Genomic DNA, 13862 nt, shown 5'->3' with positions numbered 1-13862 from the left:
GATGTGTATAAAAGCATGATTTGGTCTTTTTTTTTATACCATAAGTAAACTTATCAATATAATTAGCATTTGGCGCTGTTGAAAATGCTCATTACATAGCTTTAAACACGCATCGCACAGAGCGTCCTTAAGACGAATTAATATAATCACTCGTTCAGGCAAGGTGAGAGCAAACAAAAGGGTATTAGGGCTTCGAACTGTAAAACTGTATAGAAATCTATCTATCTATCTATCTATCTATCTATCTATAATATATCTATATATGTACTTCTCATCCTTTTTTTTTTCTAACTGGACTACGGAGGTCATTTTACACTATGTGGACAAGCTTCAATTATCCTGGCCGAAGTTAACGAGTGTGTCCAGTGGCCAGTGCAACGCCCAAAACCTTTACTTTACAAAACTTATGTCAGGTACCCATCAGCGTTGGCCGCATTGAGAAGCGTCCCAAAAAATCTCGCAATTCAATATCCCAGTTTAACCAAGTATGCAAATCGTTTTTTTTTCTCTTTACCTTCGGTGCAATCGACTGCCCAAAATCCAACTAAGCAATCTACACATTTTCCTGACACTTCGCAGTATGTGTCCTTGCATTTTAAACTGCACTTCTTGGTACAGTCCAGGCCATAGTCTCCCGATGCACAATCTGAAAGCAGGCGATGCAGTGTTTTTGTTTGTCAAGGCAAAGAACATTAAAATAATCCTGGGATCACAAGTATTATAAATACAGCGTATATTTCTTACGAGGACTTTGGAAAGAGAAGATTGTTATCTCTGAAGCCCAGATGCAAAATGTTTTGATCTTTATATTCTGAAGATAGTAACATCCTGGCCCAAACCTCCCACGGTTTGAACCCGGGACCTTTGTGACCACCAAACGTCAGTCCAGAGCACATACCACACAACTATTCATGATGAGAAGAAAACAGCTAGTAGAAATGATTCAGGAAGACAGTAGTTTGAGTCGAATGCTACACAAGTTGGAACTGAATACTACACAAGTCTTCGAAATTCAGAGAAAAACGGGTAAGTTAAATTAAAATAGTAAGCTGCATAATAAAGGTGACTGATACATGTTGACACATATATTTTGACATATAACTGGTGTCATATAATTGGTGACAGATAACTGGTGACAGATAACTGGTGGTAAATAAATTGTGACATCTAACTAATAAAAGATAAATGGCACATATAACTGGGGACAGATAAAATGTGACATATACTTGGTGACAGATAAATTGTTATATATATATCTGGTGAAAAATAGATTGTGACATTTAAATGAAGACATATAAAAGGTGACATATAAAAGGTGACATATAAAAGGTGACATATAAAAGGTGACAGATAAAAGGTGACCAAAAAAAGGTGGCACAAAATAATAACATATAAGTTGTGGCAAAAAAAAAGGCTACATATAAATCGTGACATATAAATCGTGACATATAAATCGTGACATAAATCGTGACATATAAATAATGATTTTAAAAATGTGACATTTAAATGTCAACATGTATATGATGACATGAAAATGGCGACATAAATGGTGATATATAAATAGTGATAGATAATAGGTGACATGTGATCGCTGATTTCAATAAAGATTTATAAATAGTTATAAATAAATTGTGACATATAATTGGTGGCATAATGGAGATAATTAGGATTCATTTTCTATAAGTAGCCTTTTTTTTCAATCTTTTACTCTAGCTTCTTTTAGCATAAATTTAAATGGATTATTAATTACAATTTCTCTATAGAATTACTTATAGATTCAGGATTGACTCTTGGTGCGTAAGTAAATAGTTTTATCTACCTGAGATGAACTCCTATTGAAAAATCAGAGCAGGAGGGACTAGTCCTCCCGTATTGCTCTGGCAAGAAACTGTGCCGTTCGTGGCAATGCCTCGTAGCTACCATACAAGTCGAGTGACTGGCTAGACAGGTCCCCCCTTAACTCTTGGAGCTAAAGACACTCGTACAACTGTTTTGACGCTCTCTCCACAGTGACGGCATCGGGAGTCATAGTTCGGGCGGAACCGGGTAAAGTATGCCCCAACTGGACAATGTTCCGTCCTACACTGTGCAATGATTGCTTGTTCTGACCTCCTTAACCGACACCATGGATCGTCGCGATCTGGGTGACGCATATGCTGCCAGACACCACGTGCTCTGTCGGATTCCTCCCAGGACTTGAACCACTTCTCATGAATGAGTGCTCGGATTTGTGCCGTTGCTTGTAAAAACGTGCTTGGTGCTTCGAGGTGTGTGGCTGCCAAAGCACCATCCCTTGCGAGGGCGTCTGCCGTTTCATTGCCACTCACGCCGCAATGTGAGGGCGCCCACTACATGAAAACGACAGCTCCAGTGGCTCGGCCGATGTTATGAAGCAAATTAAGGCAAGCATTCATACGGCCAAAACAGGTCTTCCTGGATCTTACAATAGAAGCGAATATGACCTTGTTATGATGACCTTTTAACACATAAAAAAAGTTAACAAAACAAGGCTCTATTAGGCTTCAAATTAGGACTGCACAAGCTAAAAAAAAGTAACCAAAAAGCTGCCATATACGAAGCACAAGTAGGAAGGCTCTATGCAGCTAGTAATATCTTGGACTTAAATGACCAGAAAATCGACACACAGGCTGAATGCTGCTGCCACAGATATATCCCTAGAGTTAGTAAGGAATCTCCACTCGCCCAACAGAAGATATACTTAGACTCTTTACTAAAAATGTTAGCAGCACAAAATTATATCGGAAGCCGGTTTTAGATAGGCCGAAGCACAGCAGAACAAATGCCAATCCTTAGCGTACTCTGCGAGTAATACCTTCAACACCAAAATAATCTTTTTTATGTCATAGTTTATTTCAAGAGAGCTGTCGACAGTCTTGCATAAGGCACTCTGGGCGACTATGGAAAAGCACAATGCAAAACAAAACATAATAAAAGTAATACAGAATCTATACAAGCAGGCCATTAGTGTATTTCAGCAACAACATTGGGGACTGTCTCTAAACCCAGTTGAAGTAAGACAAGGCCGCCTACTCTCTCCCACTCTTCTCAATATCATCCATTGAAAGGATAAAGGAAGATGCTCTCGAGGGCTACGAAGATCTGTTCAGAATTAGCGGCAAAAGAATTACTAACCTTTGCATTTAGGAAGAAATAGAGGGTCAGGCAGAGAAAGAAACATAATTATTTAATTTGGTGATGGGCAAAGACAACTCTATCTATATATTTATAGTAATGGGCAAAAGTTAACTAAAAAGTTAGAACCTTTTAGTTTAACTAAAAAAAAAATTAGTAAAGGCCATTGTTTAACTAGAAAAAACAGTTTAGTTAGAATCGTAGTTTAATAATTTTTTTTTAGTTACTAACTAAAAAGTTTAATTAAAATTTGTACAACTTTTCAACATGTGGTCAGGGTTGAAACGCACATCCCTGTTTTCTGGTAAAAAAAAATGATGAAGTGAATAACTATTTAGTCAGTCTGCATTTGAAGAGGGTAAAGTAAGATGCTGGTAGAAGTCATGGGATTAAATATTTGCAATAGAAAGTAGCAGTAGAATAAAATGTTAAACATTTTTTGCTAAAAGATTCTATGCAATATTATAAATGCGATTGTTCCCAATTTTTTAATGAGCCACGTGGTGGTGTTTAATTTCTGTTTCTAGTGGGAGTCTGATTAGTGAGTTAGGTCAATATTATATTTAGTGGTTTTGATCAATTCATTGCAGCAAACAATAAGTTTTTAACTGCAGGAACATCAGCTACACCCTTTTTGTAGTCTTAAGACTTATTATTGAGATTTAAAGCAGTAGGATAACCAACTCTAGAAAAAGAAATCTTAATCCACACCCTCTCTTGACCATAAAGTAAATAGACTGTGTCCAACTGATTTTAACAACCTGGTCATCTAGACATACACATGTAGGCCTAGTGTACTGTACGTCTGTAGTCGATGATACTTCAAGACTACCCTGCATTTTTTTCATTACGCGTTATGCAATAGTGTTTGCTTAATGTGGAGTGGTCAGACGAGCATGGCTAGTCAAGCATGTTCTTTACACTAAAATAGATACACACCCTCCCTGCCGAGAAAGTAAATAGTCGCTGTGTCCGACTGATTTTAACAACCTGGCCAGATAGACGTACACGTGTAGGCCTATATAGTGTACAGAGTGTGCAGTCCATAATGACAAGACCACCCTGTTTTTTTCCCCTAGCGCGATTAACGGTTATGCAATAGTGTTAGTTTGTATTTTTAGTGGTCAGACAAGAAAATAGCACATCTACATCATGGTTAGTCAAGCATGTATTTTACACTATAAAATAGTTATACAGGTCAAATGTTTCTTTAAACTCTCACAATATCGTTCCTATTTTATTGATTACTAGATCTATTTTTTAAACTCTAATTGTATGTTATTAAATGAGATTTTAAACTTTACCTGTATAAGTAATTAAAATTTTCCGTTAATAATATAATAAATATAATTAAAAAAAAAAAGAATACCATTCTTTTCTAAAGGTTTTAATTGAAGGCAAAAATACAAGCACACATATTTATTTATTTAGACATCTTTAAAACAAAATGTATTGTGCATTAACGTTTATGTAAGAAACATATTCCTTATTACTGATTTTATTATCAACAAATATTTCTAGTTCAACCCCGCCCCCCCCCCCCAAAAAAAAAAAAAAAACGTTATGAAAAAAGTTTGTTATAGTTTAATTAATTTACTTCAGTTTAGTTTAACTAGATTTTGAAATTCATGATAAACGTTTAGTTTAACAACTTTATTTTAGTTGAAAAACTAGTTTTAGTTTAACTTTTAAAAAGTTAGTTTAGTTCCCATCACTATCTATCTATCTATCTATCTATCTGCTTCAGTTCAGCGCAAGTTTTGCATTGATTAACAGCTTAGCTGACATCCTCACACGAAAAGGATAAGTTCTTAGTACGAACGAAGTGGAGAAATCTAGTAATCCCTGGATGATAGGGATTTTTAGACGCCCCCAAAAGGAGAAAGTCGCTATTAGTTTTACTTAGCCAGTCTGTCCGTCTGTCCGTCCGTCCGGTTTAGATCTCAGAAACTAGAAGAGGAAATGAAAAATCGAACATCACGATATTTTAGAGCATTCAATGTTCTGATGCAACGGCTACTTTTTTCTTTTCTGGAAGCGAAAAATCTAATTTTTAAAATCAGTTATGGAAACAGTTTTTTTTTTAATATAAATACACCATATTTACAACTATTCACTATGAATACTAGAAAACACTGGAGGCTAATTAGTAAGGGAGACATCTATTTACCAATTTTGTAACACTATTATGCAAATGGTTTTAGATTTTTGATCAAAAAATATTATTTATTACAATTGTATTGCTAAGTTATGTAAGCTCTGTCATACTAAATACTACATTTACAAAAAAATGTTAACTTTTTTTTAAAAAGAAAAATCTATTTACTATACAAATAAATTAGACCTAATTTAAAGCAAGAATTAATAAGTAGTTTTTCGTATCGCTTGATTTGCAGAGTAAATCACACGAGATACAAAATAAAACTAAAGGAATTATTTCTAAATCTTCAGGCTTTGAATAAGAGATTGACCTTTTACAAAACAATTAGATCAATTAGATAATCATTTATAAGACATCAGTTAGGCCAGGATCACATCTAACTTCACATTCACTTTCACCTATCCTTTGGTCTGCTGGACCGCTGGGACACCACACAAGATCTGTCAACTTTCTTTCTCCATTCTTGTCTGTCATTTGTCTTTGATAGAATTTCATTCTGATGTTCTTTCTGAAAATATTGAAACCTGCCTTTTTACATGCCTGGGTTGACCACTTCGGGAGCCGATTTTGAGTTTATGTTTTACACAAACTGTTTTTGTAATCTTGTTATGTAGTAGCTAGAGTAGTCGCCTGTTAGTGCGGCTTTATGTTTCCCAGGTCAAAATATGACGTAATATTGGAAACTACTAAGTTCCAGACGCCATTTTTGTATTTTTTTTCGTTTTTGACTTCGCCCTTCTTTGCCTGGTCGAACATACAAGACACCGAGCAATGGTCTGTAACCAATGAGAAATGTCCACTAATTAGAGAGAGCTGCCATTTTCTCAGGGCTTCTGTAATAGCGTATGCTTCCTTAAAATTGCCGGGTGTCTGCGTTCACTGCTAGTAAGTGTTCTTGATATAAATTGGCTGCGATCATGATGTCGGAGTCATCTATTTCGACTGTAAATGCTTCTATTAAAATCATCGACACAGCAGAATTTTTAAAGTTCGTGTTTTAGCTGTTTAAAAACTTTCTTTACTTGCTCAGAGGGAGAAAAGTTTTGATCTTCACCAATAAATGGATTTTGTTGGAAAAAAATTGAATCTATTTAGAAAAATTAAGGTAAGAGTCATATCAGTGGCAATCACCCTCTTCTGTGATTTCATGTCTTATGGTGGAGGTAGATTTCTCAAAGCCTGAAATCTTCTAGGGTCTGGTGTTAACTGTCCTTGAGAAAGTTCGTAGCCTAGAATGCACACTTTATTAGCCGCAATAGCATGTTTTTTTTAAGCGAAAATGCGGCCGTGTGTAGTGCGAGAAAGATGTGTAAAGACCATCTTCGTGTTTATTAAGATGCCTAGCCGCGAACTCTGCTGTGGGAGCTTTAACTCTTTCTCTCCTAACCGACGATACCAGCGTTGATTCCACCAGAATTTGGTAAATATATACGGAGCGAAAGAGTTAAGCGCTTCCCGAGACGAATTGCTGACTATAGTGGCGTCAAACGTTAAGCTTCTGGTCTAGATGATAGTCGATGTTTGAACAACACACCACAATGTTCTACCGTTTCCGCTCTAAAGCCTAACAAATGAACTATGTTCAAGTAATGTTAAGTCTGTTTCCAATTTTAATAAGATGCATTGTTAAATATGCAATAATTATTAAATACAAGTCCTACACGATGAGAGTCTCTAACAGACGACACTTATTTTACATTTGGGTAACAATCAATGAACGTAGGTCATCAGCTCAGTGTATTGGTTCAAGAAAAGGAACGAAAGATGTTTTTATTGTTAGAAATGTTTTTAAAAATGTTAATGGAGGTGTCTGCAGTAACCTAATAAAACACTAGAAGAAGACATGTCTTCATCCTAGGCTTTATTGAATGACAAAACAGTTCACGATAACACAGTACACACACACAAGCTGACTTGGATACCAAAACATTTTGACACACAAGAACAGATCTATTCCAGTCAGAGCTTCATGAAACCTGGATCCAGGAACCCGGAAAGCAGTTCTCGAAAACTTCTCTAACGATTTTCCTAGAAATTTAACAGCTGGTGCAAGCCGCTAAGACGTAGGCCACATGGGTAAATTCTAGTTTGACCGTTATAATTTATCAAAGTAAAAAAAAATAATTTATATCTAGGTCTAGATCCAACATAGGTTTTTAAAAGGACTATTGCGTTCTTGAAATTACTATCGCGTTTGGGCATTTCCAAATGTAAGGCATGAATGTCAGGTACCCATTAGAGCTGAGTGGACTAAATAGCGCCCTGAAGATCCTGAAAAATTGATCCCATGTTCACAAGGATTCAAAGCCGGGACCTCACGGTTCTGAAGCCAAGCGATTTACCACTCAACCACCGCGCTTCCTTGAGATGTATGGCAGTGATTTTGTGGTTTCTCTAAGATCATCATCATCAAACTCCATTAGAGTGAGGGCTTAAGAGGCTCAAGTCCTCTCTTGCAAAAGCCCTGGACAGAAACCCTGCTGTCTTGCGTGTAGTGCATACTTGTCAACGTGATGTCACCATACAGGTCGAGACAAAACAGACAAAGATCAGCAGGTAGTCTGGGGCAGTTAAACGGAATATGAGGGGGCATCGTGAGTCAAAATGTGACCATAGCCGTGAGAAATATGAGCCAAAGGGACAGTGGCCTGTTCAGCTCTGTGCTATAATAGCTTGCTCAGGCCTGGACAGCCTCCACCACGGGGAAGTGAAGTCAGGGCGCCTCATGCGCTCCCAGACTCCACGGGCTTTTTGGGACTTGTCCCAGCACTCAAGCCGCTACTACATTGTTTTTTTTTAAATTATAGCCAGAGCACGACAAGACTCACAGACAAGACTCACAGCCTCTTCAGTGGTCAATGTTTCTCTAAGATAGACATTGTTTGTTTTTTTATTTTTTGAAAAATAGTTTACTTGTATTTGTTTATTGTAGAAAACAATAAGTAGCCTATTACAAATTGAGTCTTGCGTCATCTTAGATCAGTCAAGGGCTATAAATGTACGGTAAGTGTCTAGTTCTTACCTCCCCATGCCTCCACTTCACAGAACTGTAATTCCTTGTAGGATTGTGCGAGTTTAAACATGGCGAAGTAATTAGTAGGCCAAGGGTTGAAAATAGTATAATTTGCCGCTCCTTCGGGTGGTCTACTGCCTTCATTAAAGATAAATAGGACTCCATTTGCCTGATCATATGTAGTGAGCTGGAAACCTGTTAGTTTTACTCTATTGATCACATCTGAAACATACATAAGATAAGAACTAACATTGTGTTTACTTTATTTTCATAAAATATCTATATCTATATCCTTTCGGTGGTGCACGAATTTACCTACTTGGGTTCAACAATTGCCAGTAACCTAGATTTAGACATCAAGCTGACAAAAAGAATAGGAAAAGCTACTACAGCGCGTCTTGAAAAATGCTAAATTGACCACAGCAACCAAAATCCTTGTCTACAATACCCGTGTTGTGAGCAGTCTTCTCTATGGCAGTGGAAGCTGGTTAACGTATATGTACCAAGAGCACAGATTGAATAGCTTCCACTTGCGGTGGCTTGCGGAGAAGAGTCAGACCCAAGGGTCGCCCAAGACTAACATATAGAGATGACTGCAAGCGAGACTGCGAGCCACAGGCATCAACGAAAGTATGTGTGAAGAAATAGCCAAGGACCGGAGTGCATAGAGACAGACTGTACGTGCTGGGACGATCCTCGCTGAGAGTAAAAGAAAATAGTTGAGCAGCAACGTATTCAGAACAACGCCGCACGAATAGTCCTTAGCAAAACAAGACGGGATTCTGCTACTACGCTATTGCGCACGCTCCATTGACTTTCCGTGAAAGCAAGAATCGACTACAAGGTCGCCACATGTTAAACTCTTGTCAACTGCTTAAGGACATCGATATCTATGCAATTCATATTGAGTTGCAGGGGGAAAAAATATTTACAAAATTATTTCTTCCGTTAAAAAGAATGTTAAAATTTATAGGATTATTATTATTATTATTTTTATGAAATTAACTACAAACACTTAAAATAACGAAATCCAATATCAGAGGGGAAAGGCCAACAAGAGAAGTAAGTCGACGCTGATATCGAATGTCAAATACGTTTGATATAATCATTGGGAATCGTAGAATGTCGTAGAATGTCGTCAAGCTAAATTTCTACGTTCACCAAAGCTGCCTCTCTCTAAAGCTTTCAAAAGTAGTCTACGATTCACTAATTCTTCATAAAATCTTTTTTTTTTTTTTAATTCTACTAGTCGTGTCATTGTCTCTAAGTCAAAACTTCCCCAATTTTATGAAACAAATAACTCATTCCTAATCGTGCCTTGACACAGCTGGCAATGGCTTAAACCAGTGATGCTCAGACATTTACCCTTGAGACATGTTCCGCTCATGACGCCGTGCTGTCCATACCCTCTAAATTTGCGACCACAGTACAGGGTGAACCCACACAGCTTTGGGCTCTAGTGAACTGGACCATTTGTGCTGTTTTGTTGTACAGTGACATTTACCTTGGAAATTTTTGTTATCCTCAAGTAAGAAAAATAAAATGCTGACCAACACTGACTTAAGCCACTTTTTATTTTTCAAAATGATCTTACCAGGTCTGTTATATACTATCAAATAATCGATAAACACGAGTGTATTCATGAATACGTAAATATTTGAGAAAACGGAGGTTTCCCCGGCCTGAAAGCAAGTCTTTGGGTTGAAACTGCCAGTTAGAGGAATCTCTCCATCCACTGCTCCCTTGTCTCCTTCAGCGTTTCTGGATATAGAACTATAATTGTACCGCTGCTTGATTGCAAGGTTGCGACCTTTAAATAAAAGGGCAAAGAATATTACAGATTCATAAAAAAAAATGGGATAGTTGTTATACATTTTGCTAAGACAAATTCATATTGGTTTCATAAAAGCGACACGTGGCCAACACCTGTTCAAACAATGAAGTTAGTACCCAATTAACAGGAACGTTGAATTTACAATAAGTACATGCATACGACTGAGTCAGTGATGAGAAGTGAGGGTTACTGTGTAAGTAAGTTTTCAAAACTATTCCCGATGATCCGAATTCCACCGTATTGCCTGAGATACATGTTTATGTAAAGAACTGAAAGATGTCCTGTTTATGAGCTTAAACATAGCTTTTTAAAAAATTACAAAAGTGAGTTTTTGTTATTACACATATTCAGAGTCGGCCCCCGTCGGATCCCTGTCGTATCCGCCTATTCGAAAGGAATATTAAAGACGTGATTTTATTTTGGTTGTCAAAATTAATAATGTTTCAAATATTCATTAGCCAATGTAAAAAAAAAATGTTTTTTTTAGCGGCCAACGTAAGGGGAAAAAGCCGCTATTAGGTTTGTGCAAAATGTCCGTCTGTCCGTCTGTCCGTCTGTCACACTCAGATCTCGAAAACTAGAAGAGATATGAAAAATATTATTTCATCATTAAATCCTGCTTGAAAAGTTTAGGTGCAACGGCTACTTTTGGTTTTCTAAAAGCAAACCGTTTAATTTATAAAATTAATTATGCAAGCGATTTTTTTCATAAAAATACACCAATTCTAAAACAATTACGTAAATGTAAGGGAGGCAATGTTACAATATGCTAACAAAGATGGACAATTTTTGTGTATTTTCAGTATCACTAAGTGAAATATATTTTTAAAATGTACAGGAAATGTTTACAACAAATACAAATAATAGTTAAAGACGTTTTTTCTGGTCAACTAGCTGCTAAAATTAAAAGAAAACATTTCTGTTTGTTTATAAAGGCTAATAATGCACTTTGTATGTAAATATCACGCACATTTTTTTAAATGGACTTTTTATGCAGCGATTTTCGTGCAGTAGCGTAACGTCGCAACATGATCAGGTGCTAAACCAATTCCTTAAACTTTTTTTAAAAATCAGATTTTATTTATTTTTTGTTTAGTGCCCCCATCCGAATAAAAGAAGCTTATTTTTGTGCGTTTTGTCTGTTGGTCGGTCTGTCCGTCACGATTAGATTTAAAAAAACTAGAACTCTAAAAGCTATTGAAAATCTGATTTACCCTTTAATGTTCCTCCCATAACATCTCAATAGTTTTAAGTATCTAAAATTGATTGTTCCGGATTTTTTTGTGCAAAACTAATCAACGCCAACAAATGTTTGTTTGCTCTTCTAACTTATATTACATTCAATGTCCATGCTTAAACGTTGCAAAAACACATTATCAATAATATGTTGTTCCGTTTTTTATGTAAATAGCATATTAATGCTAAATCATAATCTCTATACTGACTTATATTTCATTAAGTGTAAAAATGTTCCGGATATTGTTTTATAAAACATGAATTATGCCTAATGATTGTTTGAAATCGCATAAGGCTTTTAAAAAAAGTAATTTACTAGAATTGATTACTGAAAATTACTTTTTAGACATTTAATTTTCTTGTAAAACATAACATAGAAGTTTTGTAATCGATAAAGAAAGTTCCGGATTTTGTTTCTTACAAATCGTCGCCAGAAATTTCCGAATTTATTTAAAAATCTACTAACGCCAAATAATTGTTTGAACTCCCTCTTCTAATTAATAAACAAATAATCTTCTCATTTACGAAATAATGTTTTTACGGATTTTTATGAAAAATATTTTAACTCACTACTCTCTTACAGTACATTTAACTTTCTACCTAAAACATTAAAAAATCTAATTATCGTTAATATTATGTTTATTATGATTTTTAAGGAAAACAGAATCCAAACACCAAAGTAAGGTATGAAAATCTCTCCACGTGGCTGTAGTACATCTAATTTTTATACGAGACCATCCAAAAAATTTAATTAACGGTATTACATTTATCTGAAATTCTCTTTTTCTTTTACTATTTATACAAACATCCGGAACAATCTATTATATAAACTTTTCAATTGTGTTCATACCTAAAAGAAAAAAAATCCACTACGTCACACGGCCTAGTTAGACTAAAAATGTCTTCATCAATACAAGAAAGTTGTCAAGGGTTCAAAGACATTGGTGAACGGATAGAGTTCTTTTAGCATTTCATTTTAAGAATGGATTCCAAATGACGCCAAAGAAAAAAAATCACTACGTCACACAACCTAGTTAGACTAAAAATGTCTTCAACAATACGTGCAAGTTGTCGAGGGTTCATAGACATCGGCGAACCGAGTTTATTAAGCATTACATATTCAGGGATGGTTTTCTTTTAGACATTGAGCTGACAAAAAAAATAGAAAAAGCTACAATAGCATTGGCAAAACTCTCCAAGCGCGTATAGGAAAATGCCAAATTGACCACAGCAACCAAAACCTTAGTTTACAATGCCTGTGTTGTGAGCACTCTTCTTTATTGCAATAAAAGCTGGTCAACATACGTGTATCATGAGCACAGATTGAATAATTTCCACTTGCGCTGACGGAGACGCATCTCCTGGAGAGACCATGTCTCCAATCAGGAAGTTTTGAGATTGGCCAATACGCTCACCGGACACAAATAAGACTACGCTGGCTCGGGCATGTCACCCACAGGCCAGATGGTAGAATCCCGAAAGATATCTTACATGCTGAGCTTGTGGAGGGAGTCAGACCCAAGGGTCGCCCAAGACTTACATATAGAGATGTCTGCAAGAGAGACATGAGAGCCACAGACATCAACGAAAGTATGTGGGAAGAAATAGCCAAAGACCGGAGTGCACGGAGACAAAATTTGCGTGCTTGGACGATCCTCGCTGAGAGCAAAACAAACGAAGCGGCCTTAATCAAGTGGGGAAAATAAAGCTACTCTGTCCGCTAGCCCTGAATCAGATGCATACACATGCATGAAATGTGGCAAAGTCTGCCGCTCTAGAATTGGCTTGATTAGACAGACCAGATTCTTCCCCGTCTCAAGACTAAACCAAAACTAGTGACTCATCTGGGCGCATCCATTGCCTTTCGAGAAAAAAAGGAGCCATACATAATATATGTAAGGATAAAGCCGCATTTTTTAGCGTTTTATCTGTCAGTATGTCTGTCCGTCATGTCAATATAAAAACAAAAAAAAACCTCTAAAAGCTATTGAAGATTTGATTAACCTTTAATTTTTGTTCTAAACATAGTAACAGTTTTTTTTTTTAAGTACATGTATCTATAATAGACTGTTTCGGATACATTTAATACAGTTAATTAAATTTTTGGGATGGTTTTGTATGAAACTTAAATGTACCATAGCCTTGTGGACTGTTTTTCATACCATACTTTGGTGCTAGGAAGTTGTTTTCCTTAAAACTCGGAACATAATACTATACTAACGATTACTAGATTTAGTAACCTTTTAGCAAGAAAATTAGATGTAATGTAAAACAGAATTGCGTTTTTACATAAATAGAGTTAAAATGTTTTTCATATAAATCCGGAATAACCGATTTTCGTAAACGAGAAGAAGATGATTTGTTTTATTAATTAGATGTGGGATTTCAATCAGTTATTTGGCGTAAGTAGATTTTAATATAAAATTCGAATCAATTTTGGCGACGATTAGTAATGAAATTAAAGT

At 36.1% G+C, this 13862-nt stretch overlaps 1 protein-coding gene across 10 annotated transcripts in view; it reads right to left on the bottom strand.

The window, feature by feature from the left end:
• The window catches only part of LOC106061386 (multiple epidermal growth factor-like domains protein 10), a 61376-nt gene that overhangs the window by 26049 nt on the left and 21465 nt on the right, over window positions 1–13862 (bottom strand). For all 10 annotated transcript variants that reach the window (XM_056013642.1, XM_056013643.1, XM_056013644.1 and 7 more), the window contains exons 6-8: window positions 9922–10137; window positions 8337–8549; window positions 515–646 (exon numbers count right to left, since the gene is read on the bottom strand). In XM_056013642.1, coding sequence (XP_055869617.1) covers window positions 515–646; window positions 8337–8549; window positions 9922–10137 — 561 coding nt within the window. The remainder of the gene's footprint in view (window positions 1–514; window positions 647–8336; window positions 8550–9921; window positions 10138–13862) is intronic.

Source organism: Biomphalaria glabrata, chromosome 16 (assembly GCF_947242115.1).
Source record: "Biomphalaria glabrata chromosome 16, xgBioGlab47.1, whole genome shotgun sequence".
Classification (NCBI taxonomy): domain Eukaryota; kingdom Metazoa; phylum Mollusca; class Gastropoda; family Planorbidae; genus Biomphalaria; species Biomphalaria glabrata.
This window is presented reverse-complemented; position numbering and strand designations above follow the sequence as displayed.